We start from the raw sequence: 25,947 nt of genomic DNA, 5'->3' as shown, positions 1-25,947 counted from the left end.
CCACACATTTATCTGCCACCTCATTCTATTCCTATCCTCACTGACGAGTGGCACAGGCAGCAATCCCAAGGTTGCTGACTCAATGGGCCAAACAGCCTAATACTGTTCATATATCTTATGGTCTTGTAATCCAGTATTAGTTTGCTCATAGTATCTTTAAGACAATAAATTAAGCTGTAATTGAACAGGTCGATGAGGTTGTCGATTAACTTTGTACTCAGCTGACCTTAGCTTTTGTGGTGTCTAATTCCAATCTTTTAATGTTTAGGGAAGCCCATGAAGTTGAGCCCTCAGAGTGAAGAGGTTGCAACATTCTTCGCTAAAATGCTTGATCATGAGTACACTACGAAAGATATCTTTAGGAAGAATTTTTTCAAGGACTGGAGAAAGGTAAGTTTGTTGACTAGAGCAGTCTGCTCTTTGACAGGACCTCACTGAGACCCTCTCTCACTGCTTCCTCTACTGCTCTGACTTCACTTAACACCTTCCAGCTTGTACTCCCTTCCCACCACCACCACCACCTGATTCTGGCTTTCCCCACCCTCCTTTCCAGTCCAAAACGTCAACTCTTTTTCCTTTCTATAGATGCTGCTTTGCCTGCTGAGATCCCCCAGTATTTTGCATGTGTTACTCTGCGTTTCCAGCACCTACAGAATCTCGTATGTTTTATAGTCTACTTTTAGATTGTGAATTAATTGTGAAACCATATCTACTGCTCCATGTTATTATTTCCAGGGGCTTGTTTCTTTTTCTCTCAAACAGAATAATGTCAACAGCAATGCACAAATTTCCCAGGACTGTACTGGTTTGTCAGCCTGGATATTGAGAATGGCTTCAAACTCGTAGCCTACTAAATTCAGGCCATTACTAACTGAGCCATTCTGTCACCTAACCTAGCAACTTAGCGAGCATTCATCAAGGGCCAGTGTGCTTTTTTTTTTTGGTAAAGGGAACACATGGAACTTTTGCTGCTAGAGTAGAGGCTAAAATAAAATTAAATAGATAGGAAGGTGACCTTGCAGCATATCTGGAAGCCTGGATTGGTGCTTAATCCTGTTAGTTCAAGATACTGTACTGCTGAGAACTGACCACTTCATAGTTGAAATATTTTTTGTTCTTCATAGATAATTATATGCCATTTGTTGTTCTTCCCATCTTATTTATTGAGATACAGCGTGGAATAGGTCCTTCCAGGCACGCTGCCCACCCAGTCCCCAGTTTAACCCTGGCCGAATCACAGGACCAGTTAACCTACCAAACGGTACGTCTTTGGACTGTGGGAGGAAACCGGAGCACCCGGAAGAAACCCCCACGGTCGCGGGGAGGACATACAGATTCCTTACAGCAGTGGGAATTGAACCCAGGTCGCCTGCATAGTAAAGCATTGTGCTAACCATTATGTAACCATGCCGTCCCATCTTCTGAAAACAATGGGCAGATTTAGATAAAGCTATAGAAATGATAAAAGCTATGCCAATTATGAGTTTTTAGAGGATTGGGTAAGAAGATTCGAGGGTTACGGTTGAAGAGGGGAAGGAATGGGTGTTTCTAATTGAGACGAGACGTGGAAGAAACGGTTATTTTAAAGAGTGTGCTCGATTTATGACAACTCTTCCAAAGCTGCTTGAGCATCTTGAAACTGCGGAAGTTTGCATTTGGCAAAGTTGTAGGATTTATTTTCTTTTCATTCCTTCTGATTGTTCAGTTCAGGACTAAAGTATCTTCATAAAACACTGCAGTTTGCTTGTTATTGTCAATATATTGCTCTTTGAACTTCTTCTAACATCTTTGTTGGTTCCGTCCGTGGTTGAATGCTATTTGATAAAAAAGACACCCAGTAACTACTTATTCCTATATTAGGATGTTTGCAGTGTGATCCAAAGTTTCTTGCATCCTTGGCTCTGCTACAGATTGAGTAATTAAGGTCTTACTCCATTGTAGGAAATGAAACCAGAAGAGAAGGCGACAATAACGGATCTCAACAAATGCAACTTTGAAGAAATGAGCCAATATTTCAAGGCGCAGTCAGAGGCTCGAAAGCAGATGTCCAAAGAGGAGAAACAGGTTTGTACTGGGAGAGGGGTTCACCAGTGATTTTACTCTGGTGAATGTCCCATGTGGCACATTTCCATGCTTACCCTCTTGTTTTCTGGTTACAGAAACTGTGACAATAATCTACACTGTTTCAAGGTACATTTAATGTCAGTGAAATATATACAATATACATCCTGAAATGCTTTTTCTTTGCAACCATCCACAAAAAACAGAGGAATGCCCCCAAAGAATGAATGACAGTTAAATGTTAGGACCCCAAAGTCCCCCCCCCACCCCCCTCGAGCTTTCCTCCATCCTGCGTGTTAGCAGCAGTAAGCATCGACACCCACCATCGAGCACTCAAGCGTGAGCAAAGCAACAGCAAAAACACAGATTTGCAGTTACCGCAGACTTTGTGTTTCACCCAGTATTCGACATACCACCGTGTGTGTGTGTGTGTCCCTCCCCTCTCCCCCCCCCAATAAGGGAGGAAGAGATGTCTCCATTTCACAGCGAGAGGGGAGACATAACAAGCAACTTGCTGGTTTATGATGTTAAAAGTCCATTGCGTCACTTTTTCTGAGCTCTGTGCCCAAAGATCTCAGGTCTCTGGGTACACAGCCCTTAGATCTTCCCTCTCCCATGACATACCGATCTCCTGCCCGGACATTGACCTCCGATTCCCCCCTCGTCTCTGTGGCACGAAATCTCGGTCCTCCGAAGGCAAGCAAATAACAGCCATTCGTGAAACCCCGACGGTGGGTCCCATTCCCACAAAGAAACATAGTCAGTGTGTAACTCCAGGTCAGGATCTTCAAAAGAACCTTGAAAGGGAAAAGTAGAGTTATCAAAGATGGAAATAGAGCTGTTCCGTAGATGCAAGACGCCATTGATTCTCCTAAGCTCTACGCTCTAATACGTACGGTGTTTCAACATAAATCTACTGAAAAGATAGTGTATGTGCATCCAAGGTATTGTTCTTCATTCTGCATCTTGTCCATTGTTGGCATGGTCAACTTTCAGTGCTCTCCCAAAATGCCTTCACAAGACCTCTCCTTAAGTCATTGTCATTGTGATGCAGATATTCATATGATGTTTGAAAGTTCCATGCTGAGGGCCTAGTGATGTTAAAGGCATAGCGTAAGAGGGTAACTGCAGTTAGTGGCTTGCTGATTTTGTCTTTGTACTACTCTGTAATGGTGATAAGGAGCAGTTCTGCTTTATTGAAATTCATTTTCAAAATCAGTGACAGATGGTTCATCTGGTTTTATGTCCCTGAATCAAGTAGGTGGTGCAGTAGCAGTAGTGCACCAGCTAGAAGTTTGAGGTTCGGTTCCCACCACTGTCTATAAGGAGTTTCTACGTTGTCCCCATGACCACTGGGTTTCCCCCCACATTCCAAAGATGTATGGATGGGGTTAGTGATTTGTGGGCAAGCTACATTGACGCCAGACGCATGGCAACACCTGCAGGCTGTCCAGCCCAATCCTCACTGATTTGATTTAACACACACAGTGCATTTCACTTTATATTTCAGTATACTGTATATGAGACAAATAAGGCTAATTGTTGATCTTAATAGTTTTTTAAATTGACGTACAATGCGGAATACGCCCTTCGAGCCACACCGCCAGCAATCCCCCAGTTTAAACCTAGCCTAATCATGGGTCGATTTACAATGACCAGCACCTGGAGGAAACAGGTGCAATCATAGGGAGAACATACAAACTCCTTACAGGCAGCTGTGGGAATTGAACCTGGGTCGCCTATACTGTAGAGTGTAAATCTTTGTTATTCTGTCTTAACACAGCAAATGTAATACAACCAGATTGCATTCTTCCATTCTCTTTCTACCCTCAGCTCAAAGGAAATCCCAGAGTTTTATGAACATTATAGTACATTATTTAATTAAATGCATTTTAACTCGTGTCCCTGGATTGCCAGTTAATGCTTCTGAATCACTCACATACTAATTTACCCCCACGCATTCATTCTTCCTTCACCACCCCCAGAAAATCAAACACATGCTTGGGAATCACAGTCAAATGGCATATACAAATAATGAACCCCCTCTCTGAGATTTTCCCCTAAATGTGGGATTAACTTTAAAATGAAACTGCAACTTGGCAGCAGGAAAAACAAAAAAAAAATGAATTAGTAGTATTTATTTTATTTGAAGGGCTTTTTGCTAGAAGCTATAAAGAGATAAAGCGGTGATCCCTGGGAGTCACTGAAAGAGAACTTGGAGACAAAGATTCAGAGATACTGCACGGTAATAGGTCAAAAGCCTGCACTGCCCAATTACCTCCATGTGACCTATTAACTTGTACATCCTTGACATATGGGAGCAAACTGAAACACCAGGCAGTAACTCTCACAGGTATAGGGAGAACATAGAAGCTCCTTTTGGGCAACAGAATTGAATCCAGGCTGTTGGCACTATAACAGCTTCATTCTAACTGTTGTGCTATTGTGCCAAGGGTGAACTTCTGAAACTTAGGACTGTGTGGCCAGTAATTTCTGAGGCTTTGCTATTTTAAGTATGATGCTAGAATTGTGGGGAGAAAAAACTGGAAGGAGTTGCGTTTTTGTGATTTATTTAAGTTTTCCTTCACTGCCCCACCTATCCCAGAAATTAAAAGAAGAAAATGAGAAGCTTGTACAGGAATATGGATATTGTATAATGGACAACCATAAAGAGCGGATTGCAAACTTCAGAATTGAGCCACCAGGGCTCTTCCGTGGCCGAGGGAACCATCCAAAGATGGGCATGCTGAAGAGAAGGATCAGGCCTCAGGACATCATCATCAACTGTAGCAAGTGAGTATCTGCAAAGAAGCCCGGGGTTTTGCCACTGCATCATTAACAAGCAAACTTGGAAATTCAGAATTTCACTATTGATCCAGTAAATGATACTATAGCCCTGCACAGAGCAAACTAATAAGGAATTACAGTTTTAATTTGTTGTGCCGAGCAATCTTCTTTTATCTTGAGCAACACTCTGCCTGTATTTAGTTGTTTGTTAGCTCTAGATCTAGAGTAGCTCAGTGGAGGTGTGGATTTACTAAGGGTTCTTACTGTTAATTTTTACTTGGTTCCTACTGCTTGCATTTTATGAAGATTGGCTTAGGACATTCTTGGAATTTTATGGAATTGATACCTTTGTACCTTGTACATAAAGGAGGCCTAGATTGTGGAAAGTTGCAGGAGAGATTATCATTTCCCCAAATTAAAGGATACTTTAGTCAACACTCATTGGCCACTTTATTAGATATACTCGTACACCTACACCAGGTTGTTAATGCAAATATCTAATCAACCAATCCTTTGGCAGCAACGCAACTCAATGCATAAAAATATGTATAGTTAAGAGCTTCAGTTGTTAAAGCAAATAGCAGAATGGGGAAGAAATGTGATCAAAGTGTCTTTGACTGTGGAATGGTTGTTGGTGCCAGACAGGGTGGTTTGAGTATCTCTAAACTGCTGATATGTGATTTTTTTTTATACAAACAACAGTCACTAGATTTTCACAAAAAAACATTCAGTGAATGGTAGTTCCATGGGCGAAAACACATTGTTAATGGGGGAGATCAGAGGAGAATGACCAGACTGGTTCAAGCTAATGGGAATGACGTTACAACAGTGATGTGCAGAAGAGCATCTATGAACGCACAACATGTCAAACCTTAAACTGAATGGGTTAAGCAGCAGAAGACCACTTAAAGTGGCTACCGAATGTATGCTTCCGCACTGACTGTAATGATATCAGAAATAAGTGACTGTTTTATCTTTCTTGGCCCTTCCACTTTGACTTGGGAATGTATTATTTAACAGATTTAATAAGAATAGTATTGAGTTTCCATGTTGCTGTCAAAGGCTGTGAGTGTTTTACTTTGTAATACTTGGTCTAGTTCTTGGAACTCTCTGTCTAGTGGTACTTGGGTGTTCCTTCACCAAAAGCCATTATGGTGTTAAGGGATTGCCAAAAATGCTGCCATGCCAGCAGCACCAGATTCTGAAACCTCACAAGATTAGAAAATTTATAGGATACTGAGTGAGTGGCTTTCAATTTAATTCGGCTGCCGGTCGGGAAGCAGGTGTTTTGGCCAGCTGATGCTCTTATGTATGAGCAAACCCCCAGATATTGCATTGCTGGATCTTGGAGGGTGCTCCCTCTAGTGGTGGCAAAAGCATGTTGCTTCATGAACCAAAACTGATGACTTTGACACCATCCCAAAGCCTTGGTGAGAGCATGTTTGAGATGATGGGTCAATGGAAAATTAGAGTCATAAACAATGCAATGTCAGACAAATTTGCTTGACGTGAATGGTGATATCTGCTTTTACTATTAAATATTTTTTTTAAAAACTTGGAAGTGACAGAACAAACTAAACTGCTACTACATTTATTGGCCTATTATAACCATATGCAATAATCTTCCATTGAACCCCTTGAAGACTAGAGTTTAGTAAATTATTTGTGGGTTTTTTTTTTTCGTTTTAACCATACAATGAGACTGATGAACAATTTTGGCAATATGTTCCTGACTCGTTTCCCTGTTGTCTCCAGAGATTCAAAAATTCCACAACCACCTCCAGGCCAAAAATGGAAAGAGGTCCGCCACGACAACAAAGTGACATGGCTGGTCTCGTGGACAGAGAACATCCAGGGTTCTATCAAATATATCATGCTGAACCCTAGCTCCAGAATTAAGGTATAATGAGATTTTTTTTTGAGGCTGAGAGAGCTGGTGGACAGTGACCTGTAGCTAATCTGCTGTATCGATGTCCATATTAATGCTGATCAACATTCTATAGAAATTATTTTTTTTACATGTGACTGGATTGTTGAAAGTCGTCCGGGTGAATATTATCCAGCTGTGAGAACTAGAGGGAGGTAGCAGCAATGAGAAAACAAATGTGATATAATTATGCAAACACGAGGAAATCTGCAGATGCTGGAAATTCAAGCAACACACATCAAAGTTGCTGGTGAATGCAGCAGGCCAGGCAGCATCTCTAGGAAGAAATACAGTCGACGTTTCGGGCCGAGACCCTTCGTCCTGACATCACTGTATCACACTATTACAGTTGCATCACTAGATGAGAATTGGTAACAATATTGAACTTAACCAATTGTGTGTCTGATTTAAAGCAGAGATATTGATTCAACTTTCTGCTTTATCCATTCTTCTAATGCAATTATGCAGTCCTTTCAGTAAGCCCCATTAGTTTTCATCTTTTGATCTGCTGAATCCCTTTGTCAGAGTTTGGTTAGTTTATCCCCATGATTTCTGTTGATGCCACGATCCTCACTTAGGAACTTCCTGTGATCAATAATCCCAAATCTCAGTCATTGGAGGGGGGAAACTCATACTGTTTCTACTTGAATAGGGTGAAAAGGATTGGCAGAAATACGAGACTGCGCGAACGTTGAAGAAACACGTTGACAAGATACGTGCACAGTACAGGGAAGACTGGAAGTCAAAGGAAATGAAAGTCCGACAGCGTGCTGTTGCACTTTACTTTATTGACAAGGTGAGTGAGAGCCATATTGTCTGTGCTGTGGGCCCTGTTGGAGATGGATTTGGATGGCAGAGATGGAGGACAGGAGGAAGACTTGACTGACTTCCTCCACTTTTGGACCCATCCTTGTATTTTTCTATTGCTCGTATAATCTCAGAATCAGATTTATTATCATTAACATACAGATGTCTTGAAATTTGTTTGTAGCAGAAGTATAGTGTAATACACTTTTAAAAGTTACAAATTACAGTAAGAAATATTTTTTTAAATGTGCAAAAGAGCTAAAAGTGAGGTAGTGTTCATGAGTTCATGGACCAATCAGAAATTTGATGCCAAAGGGGCAGAACATTGAATGTGTGTCATTAGGCTCCTGCATACCCTCCTGATGGTAGTAATGTGAAGAGGGCATGTCCTACCTAAATCAGGGGTTCCCAACTGTTGGGAAATTCAGAATTTTAGTTTTGATCCAGTAAATAACACTGTAGCCCTGTACAGAGTAACCAATATGAAATAAAGTTTAATTCGCTGTGCCTTTACCTAGAGTAGAGGATCCATGGCCCCCTTACTTAATTGGTATTGGTTCATAGCATAAAAAAGGTTGGGAACCCCTGTGCTAGATGATTTCTTACTTTCTTTTTAAATGGATGTTTTCACTGAACTATTCTTCGGGCATTTCACTGTTTTGGGGAGGGGGCATCTTTAACATTAGTCCTTTTCAGTTAATTATCTCCTGTTTGTATTTTCACCCCTCTTTGATTGCAGCTAGCTTTGAGAGCTGGTAATGAGAAGGAAGAAGGAGAGACTGCAGACACAGTAGGTTGTTGCTCTCTGCGAGTGGAACATATAAACCTGCACGCTGAGGTTGATGGTCAGGAATACGTGGTTGAATTTGATTTCTTGGGTAAAGACTCCATTCGGTATTACAACAAAGTGCCAGTGGAAAAAAGGGTAAGGTCTGGCAAGACTACTGTTTGTTTCATTCTTTGTAGCCTAACGCTGCAGTTATAACAATAAGCATGTCATCACCACAGTCTAGGAAGGATCTTTTCATTGTTTTTATATACCTTGACCTTTCACCTAAGATTGTTCCTAAACTGGGTGCCCAGGACTAAGATTTGCAGGGTCTGGTAATATTGTTCCAGAGGTTCTTCAGAAGTCAAGAATGGGGCATAAAACTTAGCAAGTAAAAGAACAAACTTAGAAAGGAGACAAAAAGAAGTAGTAGTGGTTGTCTCATACTCAGATTAGAGATGAAACCTATTCCATTGGTAAGGTGTGATCGTGAAATGGCTAATTTCAAGTGGCATGATACCTGTTGCAGAAAAACTTAAGAAGATTCTAGAAAATACAGAATCAGCTGTGTTACAATTACTTAAAATTTACTGAATTTAGTGAAAATTCACTAAAACTTACACCTGTACACCTTGTTCGTGCAAATACCTGAACAACCAATCGTGGCCGCAGCTCAATGCATAAAAGCATGCAGGCGTGGTCAAGAAATTCAGCTGATATTCAGAACAAACATTAGAATGAGAGGAAATGTGATCTAAGTGATTTTTGACTGGAATGATTGTTGGTCTCAGACAGGGTGGTTTGAGAGTCTCAAAAACTGCCGATCTTCTGGGGTTTTCACGCACAACCGACTGCAGAGTTTACAGAGAATTGTGTAGAAAAACAAAAAGCATCCAGTGAGCGGCAGTTCTGTGGGGGAAGAAAACGCCTTGTTAATGAGGGAGGTCAGAGGAGAATAGCGGAACTGGTTCAAGCTGACAGGAAGGCGACAGTAACTCAAATAACCATATGTTACAACAGTGGTGTACAGAGGAGCATCTTTGATCACGTAACACATGGAACCTTGAAGTGGTTGGGCTACAGCAGCAGAAAGCCACACTGGGTTCTTTGGTGTACCTCATCAAGTTGGCTACTGAATGTACATTTGTAATTATATAAAAACAATAAGCAAGCATAGGAAAGTAAAATTAGAATAAAAATACAAGAAAAAAATAACATTTCTAATTAACCAGCTTCAATTTTTACTTCTGAAAAGGTTTGAGAATTTAAATGAGTCTCCACAGTGAGGCTTTGCAACTGAATAGTTCAGTGATAATACCTCGTTTGCCTTACTAGAGGTGCAGAATCTAGAGGGGAAGGTAAAGAAATTGAGAATAATATTTATTTTTACCACACTAGAAATTGTTTAACGGCAAAGTAGTTGAGTGCAGTTAGAACTGTTCTCTTAATTGTTACAATATAAATTCTGATGCCAGAGGCCTGAAACGTTTTTTAAATTGAAAATTTCTGCAAGTTGGGTTGTCTGTAGAAAACTAATTTTTCTTGCCTGCCTTATCCATAGAGAAGTACAGCGCAGAAACAGGCCCTTTGGCCCATCTAGTCTATGCTGAACCATTTAAACTGATGAAGGATTAACCTAGTTTTCCTTTCTATAGATGCCCCCTTCTTTGTGATATTTCCATCAATTGCTGTCTTTTTTTAAGCTTTCTAATAATTGTTTAACTTAAAGATCTATACTATGTCTATAGCCCCTGAATATAATTTGTTTTCCATCTGAACTCAGTTAGAATCTGTCAGATCCCTGGCTTGGATAATTGTAATTCAGTGATAAGGTTTTGCATAATGATAGGTTTGCCAATGGTGCTCTGTCCATTGCAGACACCTGCGTGGTATGCAAGATATTAAGACTTTCTGCAGATCAGTTAAGCACATCCTGCTTCTCAGTGAGGCTCAAAACAGACTGAATTTTTTAAGAATGCTTTGCCAGGCCATTGTCAATGTCAAGATGTTTTCTAGCTATTTATCCCTTGGCTAATGATAGTTGGAGTTTTGTACTTTTTGTACTGGCATTGACTATCATTTACTGGACATCACACCAAGGCTGAAATATCCCTTCTACCATTTGGGTCTGTAGAAGCAATCATATTATAGTCCACAGTACCATGAATATGTGGCTTTTATCTGCTTAATGGATAACATATGCTGTCTTGCCTATTCCAAATATTGTGGAGATTTGAAGTCTTGCCATTGAAAATGGTACTGGCATGTCCTTTTCAGTATCGTTGATCTGTAGTTAACATTTCTCTCTGAAGACTTGGCTTTCAATCAGTTTACCAACCCCAACTGTACTCTTAGTATGTACTGCACAATGCAATCTATACTCCTACCACAGCATTTAGTTTGTTGCATAACATGCAAAAAAAGTTTCCATGTTACTTTTGTAACTGGAAATAAAATACTAGCCCCATATGAGAAATGCTACTGTGTGTAGGTTTATCACTTTATGGTTGTCTGTATATTGGTATGCAATATTATTAAAATGAAGGAAACTCCAGTTCAATTAGGTATTACATAGAATGGTACAGGCTCTTTGGACCACATTATACTGACTTGACAATCTAAAATCAATCTTACTCATCCCTCCCACATCTTCTTAAGCCTATCACACCCTACTGGGGCCAACAGAAGCTTGCCAGATTTCTCTGTCCTGAGGCCAATAGAAGGTTGATCAGCCCTGTGGCTTCTGCTTTCACCATACAACTTCCCAGCGAAGATCCTTCCTCTCCCAGGAGTGAGGTCTTTGGAGCTTCTGTGGGTATTTCTGTTGCTGTGGATTTTTACAGAATGGGGTTGCTAGCCCCATGCCCAACCTTCCTCTCACAGCCAGGCTTAGGACTGTCCATAGTGAAGTTCTCACTCTACATAGCCCCTCATTTTTCTTTCATTCATGTGCCTAAGAGTTTTCTGAATGTCCTAATGTATCTGCTTCTCCCACCACCCCTGGCAGCACATTCTCCTACTCTGAAATCCCCCCCTCCCCATACTTTCCTCCAGTCACCTTAAAATTATGCCCCCTCGTACTTCATAATCTCTGCAGCCCTCTAAAACATCCACAACTAAAAATTCCAAATGTATTACAGAATACTTTTAAGTTAAAATAGAATTTGCAGTATAAAAAATAAGCCATTCAGTCTATGATAAAGTTGATAAAACAACTCACTAATTCAGCTGCAATCCTGTTCAAGACTACCTCAGTAATAAAAGGATGAAGATGAGAAAGTGCCAACAAATTAAGAGGTGATGGGACCCAGGATAACATGGGGGGGGGTGTCTTCTGTTGATGAAATGAATACCTTCTGGTAAATGAGGTTGCTGCTTTTCATGGTATTATTCTTACCTCAGGTATTCAAGAATCTTCAATTATTTATGGAGAACAAGCAACCTGAAGACGATCTTTTTGACCGACTCAATGTAAGTACCCGTGCCATGATCTGGGAGCCATTGACTGTTCCTTTTAAAGATTATTTGAGATAGTGTCATCAATTGCCAGTACATATATTTATTGCTACGGGTTAGTGTACCTGTAAAAGGGCACTACTCCCTTTCTGTGAGTGTCAGCCTAGATTGAGTCCCTGTTGTAGGATTTTGATACATAACCTGTGATGCCAATTGAGCCATTTTGTACAAGTCATGATTTAAGTATTTAATTTTCATCGTGCAGGTTCAAGTTACGTGTCCTGATGCTTTTGAATTTTTTTTTATATAGACTTCAATCCTCAACAAGCATCTACAGGAGCTAATGGACGGACTTACCGCTAAAGTATTCCGTACCTACAATGCTTCTATCACCCTGCAGCAGCAGCTGAAGGAACTGACCAACCGTAAGTGCTAGTTGCACTGTTACTTTGTGACCTGGCACCATGCTGGATGCTATGGCTACCTTCTTCCCTTAGTTGCAGTTTATTAATGCTACTATTGAAGTGGGGAATGGAAACCCTTTGAGTATAGGTTTAATTCTTTGAGCTTGTCTCAGTTGTTTAGATCGGGGTTCCCAATCTGGGGTCCATGGACCCCTTACTTAATGGTATTGGTCCATAGCATAAAACAGTTTGGGAACCCCTGGTTTAAATGTATTTGAATCATCTTCCGGAGGAGAATTTTTAATGCTTCAGTTAAGGGACCAGTTTTTTATTTCTTGAGTCCAGAATTTCATGCAGCTGATGAGACTTAATCTAATGAAGCCAGACCATAGAGACTTTGATGGCCAAAGTTACATGAGGAATACTGCTCATGTTCAAATGAACCAGACTTGAGTGGAGATAGACCTCAAGGATTTAGAGTCTTAGAGTTAATACCATGACATTTTGTTGCCATAAATACTAAATTACAATAAGCCTTAGGTGGGCTGGTGGCGCAGTGAGATCAGCGCCGGGCTGAAGAACGGAGGTTCCCGAGTTCGATCCAGTGACAGACCACCCCCGTGCGCGCTGTCCATCCGCGCCCGGTTGATGTTGAGCTCACAACTCGGCCTCGTAAAATAATACTGAGAAATGTCTATGCGAGGAGTGGCACCCCACACAGCCTTTCAAATTGCGCCTTGTAAGGCATGAAAATGCCCGACGCTGGCTCCTCAGGTCTGAGTCGATGTCATCATCATTCAATATGGTGTTGAACTGCTGTAACAGCTGATGTGTTCTGCACTGCACTGTGGCAATATCTCTTCTATTTTAACTATTTACTGTGTCAATACCTCCTATATTTTAACTTATTAACATGATTGCGTAGCTCCTAATAATCTGTCTTATGTGTTTATAGCGGATGAAAACGTTGCAGCAAAAATACTCTCTTACAATCGTGCCAACAGAGCAGTTGCTATCCTTTGTAACCATCAGAGAGCACCCCCAAAAACGTTTGAGAAGTCGATGCAAAACCTACAGACCAAAGTGAGTAGGAGTTTTTCCTGACCACCTACTAATCCCTGTACAAAGAAATTGTTTGTTAAGGACGCTGTAATTTCCACCGGGAGCCACATATTGCTGGTTTGAATTGCATTCTGTGGCTGAGTTATGTGGTACACAGGCACCTCCTAATATGCCAGGAAGAGGATATATCAGCCCACATTTCTACTACCAAGTATGTAGAAATGTAGGCTGATATGTGTGGTGGATTTCATCACTTCTAATATACTGGTTGATCATCCTGTCTGTAATTACTGATTTCCCATACAGTCCTTAAGCAGCCTGAAAGCTCGAGAGGCAAGATGACCTACAAAGAAAGTGTAGTCATGATTGAATGTGTAATGTTATTGGCCTCATACCACTGAGCATGACTATTGCCTGGGTATCCAACCTGGTCTTCACTTGGCATCCTCAATAAAATTGAGGTAAGCCCAATGAACTTCACTGCCCAGCAACCCACTTAGATAACCCTAGCCTAATCACAGGACAATTCACAATGACCAATTGACCTGTTGAATAGTGCGCCTTTGGAATGTGGGAGGAAACTGGGGACCTGGGGAAAATCCACCTGTTCACAGGAAGGACAGACAAACTTCTTACAGACAGCATTGGAATTGAACTCCGAAGTCCGATGCCCCGATCTGTGATAGTGTCACAATAACTTCTATGCTACCGTGTCCCCTCCCCTTCTGGGAAGCTCGGCTTCTGGTAAGACTTAAGTCCACCAACTACACTGCACAGGAAGCTAAATAAGGGACATTTTCAAAAAAAGACATGCAAGCTTCAAATTCAGAAATCAGTGTTTGCAGTATTACACAACCTTTGTTACAACAGGTCATACAGACATCTGACCCTGACTCTCACCGTATCTCATACCTGAGCTTGCTGACCAATCCTCACTTCGAGACTATACGACCCCACTTTTAAAATTGTCACTGGTTTGAACTCACTCATGTTGATAAGCCCAACACCTCTGTAAAATCCCTTAGATGTGTAACCCTCTGAGATCGTTATGTATCTCCAGTTCTGATCACTTGTGTATTCTTAAGTTTTCATTGCCACACCATTATTCTTAGAACCACCACATCATGGGCTGTTGAATTTTGCTGCCACACTTTCTTTTCAAAGATCTTGTTTTAAAAGCTATCTGCTTTGACTAAACTGTTCGACCCATTTCATAGTGCCTCCTCATGGCTTAGTAATAATACAATCCCAGTCCATCACAGAGAAGCCCTCCCCACCATTGAGCACATCTAAAAGAGGTGCTGCCACAAGAGATCAGCATTCATCATCAATGACCCCCACCATCCAGGCCGTGTTCTCTCCTTGCTGCTGCCACTGGGAAGGAGGTACCTGAGTCTTAGATCCCACACTACCGGGAACTGTTATTACCCTTCAATCGTCAGGCTCCTGAACCGGCATGGATAATTTCACTCACCACAACTTGTGTAGTCACTTCCAAGAACACTGCAATTCATGTTCTCGCTATTCTTTACTTACTTACCTTTTTTGTATTTGCATGATATTTTTTGCACATTGGTTGTTTATCAGTATTTGTGTATAGTTTTTTTTTATTGATTCATTGATACTCTGTGAATGCCCATAAGAAAGTGAATCTCAGGGTCAAATATGGTGATGTATATGTAATTGACAATAAATTTGCTTTGAACTTAATGTTTCTGCAGAGTTTCATTAAAGTTGCATTCTATTGGTGCACTACTGTAATCAAAATTGCACACAGTTTAGCAGTATGCGAAGAGATAGTTCTGTGTCTAAGATTCATTGCAAAGTTGGATTTGAATTTCAGCTGTATTGATGGAAGGTAGCAGTTGGAGCAAGGCTTGTTGCTGTTTGTGACAGGAGCTGGTGCTGATTTAAAATGTTACATGTAAGCATCATGGAGCTTGTACTGTCTTTGCACTTGTTCCATTAGCCACATGGTGAAATGCCTTCAGCTGGCTTAATGAAAGGAATGAATTCTGTAGTTCATGGCTTCTGCAACCAAGTTTCAATTCCATCCTTCGATGCTGTTCTGCTTGTCGTTGTGTGGGATTCCACAGTGTTCCACTTTCCACCCACAACTACATTGGTGATAAGACATAGGAGCAGAAGTAAACCATTCAATCTATTGAGTCTGCTTCATCATTCCATCATGGCAGATCTATTGTCCCCCTCAACCCCATTCTCCTGCTTCTCCCATAACCTTAGACATCTTTACTAAAATCATGAATCTATCAACCTCTGCTTTAAATATACCCAATGACCTGGTCTCTGCAACTGTCTCTGGCATTAAATTCCACAGATTCACCACCCTCTCGCCAAGAAATTCCTCATGTCTGTTCTAAAAGGGCATCTTAGTATCCTGAGGCTGTGTCCTCTAGTCCCACTACAAGCCATTATAAATTATCCCTGCTATATAGATGAATGGTAGAATCTGGGGACAATTGATGGGGAGATTGCTCTGTGAATGGGTATGGACTTGGGCAGAAATGGCTTTCTCTTATGTAGTAAGGATGCATATGTGACCAGTACCCTTTATTTGCTGCACTGTTACTACAGAGTTACGCTAATGCCTGATTATTTAAAACATCTACAGGAAGTTATTGCCAGTATATACTATTATCCTGAAATAAAGACACAGAATCTATTTTTGCTCTTTCTGCAAGATTCTGCAAATGCTGGAAATCCAGAGTGCAACATGCATAATGTTTGAGGAACTCAGCAGGCCAGGCAGCATCTATGGTAATTAATAATCAGTCAGCATTTCAGGGTCAGTCCTTTCATTGGGGCTGTTGCTACCTGACCTGCTGAGTTCCTCCAGCATTTTGAGTGTTTTGCTGTCTCAGTCTGTTCTTGAATTAAAATCCTGAAACTGTCCAGAAGCACTGGGTGAATAACAAGCATTGCAGAAATTCAAGGCTGATCGCTACCACTTCAAGGACACTAGAACCTAGTTTTGCCACAATCTCACAACCTTAGAACAAATTAAAAGGGAGCCTCTTTTTGATGTGGTGTTAACAGTAGGCAAATGTGATGGTTTGGTTTCACTGAGCCAGAGAATAGTATAATGAATGGGCTTGTTGATCACCCCTTTCCAACACAACGCTGAGGCATCCCACCCATACCTCTGAGTAGAATCTATTTTTTATATTCTCTCTGTTTTAAGCAACTTCACTTCTTTTCCCTCATTGTTCTTTAGATTGATGCAAAGAAAGATCAAATTGGCCTAGCCAGAAGAGAACTGAAGAGTGCTAAAGCTGACTATAAAGTCAAAAAAGATGAAAAGTGTAGAAAGTAAGTTTTTTTTCACTAATTCCTACTTCATTTCTATTTACAGCATTAATTTGCTGTCTGTAGATTAGTGACACAAACTTGGAGCAAAAGGCTAAGTTAGAACCTGTAAAAGACATCAGTGCAGTGTAAATTATCTGGGTTTTCACTATCTCCCTTCCACTGGTCTATTATTACAATGAGTATTTTAGGATTCAATTTACAAATGCCCTTCAGATTATCCCACTTTCTGGCCTATTGATCAGAAAGTAATAAATCATGGTGCCCTCAGGCCTTGCAAGAAAATCTAGCTTGTATTTGTATATCATCATCATTACTGATATTTAATAGCTTATTTTGTGCAATAAAATTTGATTTAAAGTCTCTTTTTTAACTAACAGTAACAGAGCAACTTGAATTTGATGTAATCTTCAACTTTTCAGTCAGGTGGGCTAAGATATCTAGAAAATTAATGTTCATTTTTGTGAGTTCCTTCTGACTCTGGGACTTGCACAACTGACTACTTGAATATTTGCTTGCCAACATTAGTGCTCTGTTTAAATTTTCCTGTGCCTTTCTTTGTTTACCACCCTCCTCCTCTCCTCTATATACAAAAGAAGACAAACACACACACGCACACCCTCTCTCTCTCTCTGTCTCTCTCTATCTCTTTTACACTTTGGCTTGAGGAATGATTTGTTATTCCTTTGTGCAGAAAGAACAGCTGTTACTGGTGAACTAATGGTTGAGAGGTATTTTGTATTTTTCTGCATAGATCTGTGGAAAGCAAAAAGAAAGCCCTCCAGAGACTTGAAGATCAGTTGATGAAATTGGAAGTTCAAGCTACTGACCGAGAAGAGAATAAGCAGATAGCTCTTGGGACTTCCAAGCTCAACTATCTTGATCCTAGAATCAGCATTGCTTGGTAAGTGCATAAAAAGGCCTCACTTTGAGGATGTAATTCAGTCAACCACCTCCTGTTGAGGAGTTCTCCCCCTCTCTGGTAACTTAATCCTACTGATGGTGCTATTAAACACCCCCATTTTTAAACTTCCAAATAAAAGGATAAAGTAGCTACAGAGTAACTAGAACATTCAAAGTAAAATTTCCAGACTTGATCTAATTTACTTAAAAGATAGATTTAGCTTGAAGGGTCTAGGTTCAAAATGTTGACAGTGTATTTCTCTCCATTTATGCTGCCTGACCTGCTGAGTTACTCCACCATGTTCTGTGTGTTACTCTGGATTTCCAGTATCTGGAAACGGCCTTGTGTTTAGGTTTACCTTTTTTGGGGGGGGGGTGGGGGGTGGATTTCTCAGCCATTGGAAAAAGTTGTTCCTGATTCACACAATCTGCCACCTGAAAAATCTAACCTTGGCTTTTTTTTGTGTTTTTATTTATGCGGACTTTGTAAGATTCTGCACAAAAAGATAGTTGAGGAAACCACTACAAAAATCCATCCTGGTGTTCCTGCATGGGCATTTGTCTTGCACGTAATAAAAATAACATCTCGTGCTAGTTCATAGGATCCTTGTTAAATAAAACTTGCCACAAAGTGCCTCCATGATATCACAAAGGGGGTGACAGATTTTGAAATAAGTTTTTAAGAGGTAAGATGGAGGTAGAAGTTTTGGGAAGGAGCTCCTCAACTTAGGGCCGATGTGGCTGCCAGTATGAGAATGCAGAAAATCTGGGCTCTGAAGAACTGAACTGAAGCGGAGGTTATTGAGCAGATATAGGCTTGAGTTGAGTGAGATATTTGAGTGGAAGAAAAAGAAGGATTTTATGTAACCACATCCTGTACCTGATAAAGTGGCCACTGAGTGCATGTTTGTGGTCACTGCTGCTATATCCTATCCACTTCAGAGATGTTCTTCTACACACCAGTTGCCATCCTGTCAGCTTGAACTAGTTCTGCCATTCTCCTCTGACCTCTCTTTAACACGGCATTTTCACCCTGTAAACTCCAGAGATTGTTCATATATCTAACCAGTCAATCATGTGACAGCAACTTGATGCATAAAAGCATTCAGACATGGTCGAGATGTTCAGTTGTTGTTCAGACCAAACATCAGAATGGGGAAGAAATGTGATCGAAGTGACTTTGACTGTGGAGTGATGGTTAGTGCCAGGTGGAGTGGTTTAAGTATCTCAGAAACTACTGGTCTTGTGGGGTTTTCACACACAAAAGTCTTAAGACTTTACAGAGAATGGTGTGAAAAACAAAAGAACACTAAGTACTGAGAAGGTCAGAGGAGAATGGCCAGGCTGGGTCAAGCTGACAGGAAGGCCACAGTAACTCAAAACAGCCATGCATTACAACAGTGGTGTGCAGAAAAGCATTCCTGAACCCACCATGCATTGAACCTTGAAGTGGTTGGACTTCACAGCAGAAGATCATGAACATACACTCAGAGGTCACTTTATTAGGTACCTAATAAAGTGGCCACAGAGTGTATTCATCAGAATCCCAAACCCAGTCTTCCTCCATTTCATTTTGTGAGTGCTATTTCAGATCACACCACCAGTGCTAAGAATATCTTAAAAGAAGAAATTTGATTTAAATGTCAGTATATTTAACTGCAACTCTCAACTAAGTCCAATCTACAAGAGAAGGTCGTTTACATTTGACAACAAAGGGTGTGGGGAATGATTGACTTTTGTTTGCACAGGAAAGTAGGGTGTGCTTAATGTTGCTTGCACAAGTACTTTTGCCGTGCTCTTGTGCTTCCCTCCAAACCTCCCAAACTATTACGTGTAGCTGTGGAATAAAGCTGTGAGCGGCACGGTAACATAGTGGTTAGCATAACACTGTACCTGTAGGATCAGAGTTCAATTTCCACTGCTGTCTGTAAGGAGTTTGTACACTCTCCCCACGACCACTTGGGTTTCCTCCCACCTTCCCAAGGCGTAAGATTAATGAGTTAAGAGAATGCTATGTTGGTGCCAGAAGTGTAGCAATGCTTGTGGGCTGTTCAGCACAAACTTTGTGATTTGATGCAAACAACAGATATGTGACAAATAAAGCTAATATTTTCAGTGTGAGTGATGTTCTACTTTTGCCTGAATCTCTTCCTCGTAAAAATTAAATAAAAAGTGTCAGTTCACCATATTTACTGAGCAGGAACGTCAAGATGAGTGGGTGGTTGTGGGGCAGCCTTCTGTATCAGAATTATTAAAACTTGGGAAATCGATTGAAGCAGAAAAGTGTGACATATCAGAAATGGATGTAGTTTTTGCAGTGGACTATTCAGTGCTGACTACTTTCTACCTGTCCCTTTTCCCTTCTTCCTTCCACTCATGGCTTAGGTGTAAAAAGTGGGGCATCCCAGTGGAGAAGATCTACAACAAAACCCAGCGAGAGAAGTTTGCTTGGGCAATTGATATGGCTGATGAAGACTTCGAATTTTAACCATTGAAGTGGCTGAAGCTGGGTGAAACGCAGCCTAAGCCACCTCCCTGCTGGAGGAGATGCATTTTTATGTAACCAGATAAGAGGAGAACTCTGTGGTTCTGTAGCTACTGTTTTAAGAGGAAGAAAAGCAAATCAAAAATATATATATATATATATATATATTCGCACTGATTAGATTGGTGCATTTATACTGTTAGAACCTTGCAATAACTTTTTTTTAAATTGAGAACTACGGTCCTGTTTTAAAAAAAATATATATATATCAAAAGTGCACCTGCTTTAGAACTGGTCACTGTTAAGCTCTGGGAAGGAATTGTGACTGTTCAGCCTGAACTAGAGACTGAATGCATATTACCCTGTATTTTTTTTCTTTATTTCTTAAAACAATTGTCCTGACCCACGCCCTCAATGGCTAACTAGAACACAAACCCTGGCATTCATTAGATGTGGTAAACTGCAAAATCTATTGTATTAACACCAATGATTTTAGATTTTTACCAGAAGGATGATTTTATGTCAATATGTTTTTAGGAATGACACAGTGGCGGAGCCTGGAGCTTTTGGCGTGGTGGGTGAGCCTGTCATCTATAGGAATTGTCCTTTGAGCAGAGGCAACCCTACCCTTCCTCCTTTCGCTGGTATGATACATCTTGTGCCACTACTGGAGGCAAAGAAAGGGTAGCTCTGTGAGCAAGATGCTCAGTTGGAGCCCTAAGCTTGGCCTGTCAAAAGACAATGCGGGGAACAGTCAATTCATTGTCAAAACTAGCTCCACCCCCGGGTGTTTTGAACAACCTCTCCACTACCCTGCTCCGCCACTGAAATTGTGTATTGCCTTCTCCTCCCATAAATTGGTCAAATAAATTTTTAATGGATGTATTGCAGGCTGTTTCAATATCTACAATGTAATGCTTTTAAAACAAAATCCTTTTTTATTAATCGTTTGGGGAAAGTTGCCTATTTGCAGGTGAACTGAGTTGAATTCAATCCGAAGAGGATTTGAAACTTCTTCACCTGTGTTGCAAGAAGCCCACTAGAACAAAAAAAACATAATACTTGAAGAGTTTATGGGGTCACATCATCTGTGTAGTTCACACTCAGTGACCATGCCGTGTGAGCCATGTGTTTGAACAGCCATGGTCTTTCAGTCTCTGATTGTTGCTCTGGGAAATTTTGAATACTGTTTCTTCTGGGGGCAAATGGGGAGAAATAAAAAGGCTTTTGAGGATTTAATAGGTCAAAAGAAGCAGTGAAATATTGGTACTATCTTAAATATTGTAGTAGGTAAATGGACCATCAAGAAATATTGGGTTTGGGGGGGGATAAAAAGAAATGAAAAACAAACCCCAGAGCAACATTTAAAAACTGTGAAATTAATAATAATGTGGTAAGTGTGCCGTTGCATTTCCCATGCTAACAGTCTAAGCAAACTGTAATGTGGGGGAGCATTTGGTAAACAGTGACCTTTTTAGATCTGGTGTGTGCTTGTGTTTCTTAACCCTTTTTTTAAAAAAAAGGTTTCCTTATATGTGACTGAGATTAAATCCTTTTTAGACAGAGACATTCGATAGTGATTAACACCCAACAGCAGCTTCAAGCCAGTTGAGGCTTGCAGAGCTGTAAGTTGTATGTTTAGTTTTTTGGACTTTTGTCAATGGGGAAGTACCTGCAGCTCGAGGTTTAATTTACTACGATTGTAATTAATTTTAAAGGTGTGCTGTTAATTAGTACTTTCTTCCTCGTGCATTTTAAAGGCTCCTTGCACTCCATCGAGTAATTATTTGGGTTGTCTGAATAATTATTTCCAGATACTTTGAACCATTTTATGAAAAGGACATCTTAAGAGGCCTTTATTGCTGTGAATATGTATTTTGTTGTATTTATAAAGTTTAAAAAAAGCATTTCAGCTTGACTTGGGGAAAACAGAAGTAGACAAGTTAACTCGTTCAGAGACCCTGTCACCAAAGAGAAAGGGGACTTGATTTAAATGTGTCCACTGGTTTAAGTTGATATTTTTTCTTTTTTTTAACTGTGAATGGTTTTCCTTTTGTTTTTATGAGACATGCAACTTTTTAATGCTTCAACTCAGGTTAGAGAGTGCGCGAGCGAGTGAGAAAGGGTACCAGAATGAAACTTGCCTACAATTCCAGTATTTGTGATTTTTTTTCTACTTTTCCATTTAAAAACTCTGCACCATTTTTGCCTAACTGGACAGCTGACCCGGAAACCTGAATCAGGAGTGTCATCATTATTTATTATTCTAATTCTGTCTCAATTTTAGATGCTGTGCCGCTTGCTGTAATTGGGAGGGGTTTGTATATGGTGGTGCTTGCTCAGTTTAGACATCAACAGGCGGAACAAACTTTTCTCCTGGTTTCCACTTTTTTTCTCCCCCTCCAACCAACCAATGTACACACACAACTTTCCCCTAAACCAAACACTCAATGTCCGTTTGGCCACCCAACTGACTTGATGCTGTCATCTTTGGCAAGAGTCCGCCCCATCTGGTGCTGTCAGTTCCTTCTTGACATCCATGGTATGGACTACATTACCCATACCCTGAGTAAATAATATTGAATTTTGACAGATTTCAGATCCAAATTTTGATGTGTCCATTGCTAAGAATACTTTCTCACAGCTTGTTTGGTAATTGTGCTTCGTTTTAGATTGGACTTCCCAACTTGGGGTTCACAGACCTCTCGGTCAACGGTAGAGGTCCATGGCATAAGAAAGGTTGGGAATTCCTGTTTTAGATGTTGAAGAGTTTGGAGAAGAATAGTACCGTTTAAAATTGACATTTCAAGAGGATAGTGTGCAGAACAAAATGTCACAGAATTAGATGAAAGCACAGGGTGGTTTCACCATACCCCACCATTGCATTATCTATCCAGAATTCTAGAAGAGGATTATAAGTGGAATTGATTTGATATAGGTACCATTTCCATAAATTTTGGGAAGCTAAGGAATGGGCACAGAGTAGCCATAGAGGGTTGGATGCTTTCCCTGTTTGGACCCAGTTCAAATCTGTCCTGGATTACCAATGATTAAAGGTAACTTGTAAAGTAACTTTGGGGGTCCTGGATTACCAATGATTAAAGGTAACTTGTAAAGTAACTTTGGGGGTAGGGAGGCAGGCAGACTGCAATGGCTCCTCAGTCAGTATTCATCCACGGGTACCAAATACATAATCCAACACTGACAGGTAGGCTGCCTCACAGGCCAGGAGGTGGCATATGAAAGGGGAATGACTAGGAAGTGGGGTTTATTTATTGGGTTTGGGTTAAAGCTATGCATTTTTATTAAGAGTATTGCAGGAAAATCTTTAGTTTGCATCTTAGCTTGTGCTAATGTAAATGACAATACTTGAAGCTGACACTATAGGAGAAAGTGTTAATCACTCAGGGCCAGGACTGACTAAACATACAGTAAGGAATCTTCTCAAAAGGTGGAAACTGAGTGTGCTTGCTAATACACAGCAATATTGCTTATTCTGATTTAAAGCCAACTGTTTGGTTATCCTCCTGTAACCTACTAGAGTTTGTTAAAATCTAGATACTGAAATTGCGTATTGTGTGGGAGGGGTGTTAAGGATCTAAATCTTCTTTTCTCCCAACTTGTCCCTATGTATCCACTCTTCATACTTAACAAACCTTGGACCTTGCAGTTCTTGCATACCTTTCTGCTGTGCATATGACTGTTTGGTGTGTCATTGACTGAGGGTGGAAAATTAATACAATATCTGCACTGAACTCTTGCTATTACAATGCTATTGGGACTCCAGATGGTATCATAAGCAGCCCCAATATTTAAATCTGGGTGATCTGCAATGTTTGACAAACTGTTTTCTTGCCTGTTGTCACCTCACTGTTGGATAGGGAATGGAATCTGATGTCTAACATCAACAACTGGCTGAACCTTTAGAGCTGTTGATAGCTATCTATAACTATCAGGCCAAACTCTGTTTACAAACAAATGAATCCACATTGGGCAGGTGCTGTCATCATCTCACCAACCTCTAAGACTCCTTCCCTGCTGTCCTGGATGAAGATCTGGAACTCTCTCCATTAACCTGTCATGCTGTGACCTTCTCCACTTCCGTTTTAAACTCTTGAACATTTTCCATGTAAACATTATTTCGCTATCCCTTCACCCAACCCTCAAAATTTCTTATTAAGTAGGGAAAAAGCTTGTTATAAAATGCACTCATTATAAGAGATGAAATATTTTTGCATTTAATGTTGGGAGGGTGGGTGGGAGATGAGTTGCCATTTAGATCTTACCTGAAAGGGTGTTGAGCCATATATGAACTGAGCTGCTTAGTTTTAAAATGCAGGCTTTTTAAAAAAAGTTAATTTAAACTGGATTTCTTTCATTATTTACATAGCATGCCGCTGCGTTGGTGATGTGTTTGGGCACCAGTTTTAGCATGTTCCTGTGCTTCAGCTATCCAGTTAGGTAATCCTGTTCCCTGTCTATGAATCATTGTTGAAACGTTGTAGCACATTTATCATGTACTTGTGAAACTGGCCAACGTATATATAAATATATATTAAAAGATGCTTATTCAGTCTGAATTGTAATGGGGAAAATTCTACATTTTTCTTTGTTCCTCTTGCCTAAAATTCTCTTTAGTATGTGCTTTAACTGATGAGCTAGCATACACAGACTGATGTGTACCAGGTTTTTTTTACAGATTATTTCTGTAAATTTAACATACTGCGATGAACTGTGCTCATTTGTATTTTTAAATAAACACATTGTACATTATGAATGCAGTATTCAAGGGTGTATTAATGATTTTTTGAATGAAATGTTTGAATGTTCTATATGCTTCAAATGCATGACCAGTTCTGCACCCTTGATGTTTGTGTGAAGAAGCTGCATTAGTTTTAAGATAGCAGATTGCTTACAGTGCTGACTAAAAGTATTCATCACCAGCAAACCCCCCACCCCACCCCGTGAAGTTTTCCTGTTTTATTGTTTTACAACGTTGAATCAGTGGATTTAATTAAATGAGACTTTTTTTTGACACTAATCAACAGAAAAAGACTTTCATGTCAAAGTGAAAACAGGTCTCTGCAAAGTGATCTAAATTATAAATATAAAACACATGTAAGTATTCACCCCTTTCAAGTCGGTATTTAGTAGATGCACCTTTGGCAGCAATTACAGCCTTGAGTCTGTGTGGATAGGTCTCAATCAACTTTGCACATCTGGACACCGCAATTTGACCCCATTCTTCTTTACAAAACTGCTCAAGCTCTGTCAGATTGCATGGGGATTGTGAGTGAACAGCCCTGCTTGAAGTCTGGAAATTGTCATGCTGGAAAACAAATCTCGCAAGTTGCAGTTCTCTTGCAGACTGCATCAGGTTTTCCTCCAGGATTTCCCTGTATTTTGCTGCATTCGTTGTACCTTCTGTCTTTACGTGGCTTCCAAGGCTTGCTGCAGTGAAGCAGCCCCACCATGCTTCGCCGTAGGGATGTTGTGCTTTTGATGATGTCTAGTGTTTGATGGCCAAAAGCTCAATTTTGGTTTCATCTGCGACAGAACCTAGCTGACTCCACATTGCCTTCTGCCAAACTCTAGCTGAGATTTCATGTGAGTTCTTTTTCAACAGTGGCTTTCTCTGCCACTCTCCCATAAAGCTGAAACTGGTGAAGATCTACGCAACAGTTCTATGTGCAGTTTCTCTCATCTCAGTCACTGGAGCTTGTAACTCCTCCAAAGTTGTCATAGGTCTCTTGGTGCCCTCCCTCACTATTCCCCTTCTTGCATGGGCACTGGGCTTTTGAGGACGGCCTGCTCTAGGCAGTTTTACAGCTTTGCCATATTCTTATCATTTATTGATGATTGACTTAACTGTACTCCAAAGGATATTCAGTGACTTGGAAATGTTTTTGTATCCATTTTCTGATTTGTGCTTTTCAATCACCTTTGTGCAGAGTTGCTT

General features: G+C 40.4%; 1 protein-coding gene across 2 annotated transcripts in view; it reads left to right on the top strand.

Moving 5' to 3' along the window:
• The window catches only part of top1a (DNA topoisomerase Ia), a 90,254-nt gene that overhangs the window by 56,534 nt on the left and 7,773 nt on the right, over positions 1–25,947 (top strand). Inside the window, exons 10-21 of one of the 2 annotated variants that reach the window (XM_063041160.1) lie at positions 269–390; positions 1,942–2,064; positions 4,667–4,854; positions 6,604–6,748; positions 7,428–7,571; positions 8,322–8,507; positions 11,754–11,822; positions 12,118–12,232; positions 13,167–13,294; positions 16,509–16,603; positions 17,355–17,504; positions 19,889–24,245. In XM_063041160.1, coding sequence (XP_062897230.1) covers positions 269–390; positions 1,942–2,064; positions 4,667–4,854; positions 6,604–6,748; positions 7,428–7,571; positions 8,322–8,507; positions 11,754–11,822; positions 12,118–12,232; positions 13,167–13,294; positions 16,509–16,603; positions 17,355–17,504; positions 19,889–19,991 — 1,568 coding nt within the window. In that variant the 3' untranslated portion in view covers positions 19,992–24,245. Of the gene's footprint in view, positions 1–268; positions 391–1,941; positions 2,065–4,666; positions 4,855–6,603; positions 6,749–7,427; positions 7,572–8,321; positions 8,508–11,753; positions 11,823–12,117; positions 12,233–13,166; positions 13,295–16,508; positions 16,604–17,354; positions 17,505–19,888; positions 24,246–25,947 lie in introns of those variants that run through there. The other variant, XM_063041161.1, reaches the window with a different exon arrangement.

The sequence above is a fragment of the Mobula hypostoma genome, chromosome 2 (assembly GCF_963921235.1).
Source record: "Mobula hypostoma chromosome 2, sMobHyp1.1, whole genome shotgun sequence".
Lineage (NCBI taxonomy): Eukaryota > Metazoa > Chordata > Chondrichthyes > Myliobatiformes > Myliobatidae > Mobula > Mobula hypostoma.
The sequence above is the reverse complement of the archived record's forward strand: the minus strand, read 5'-3'. Positions and strand labels throughout refer to the sequence as shown.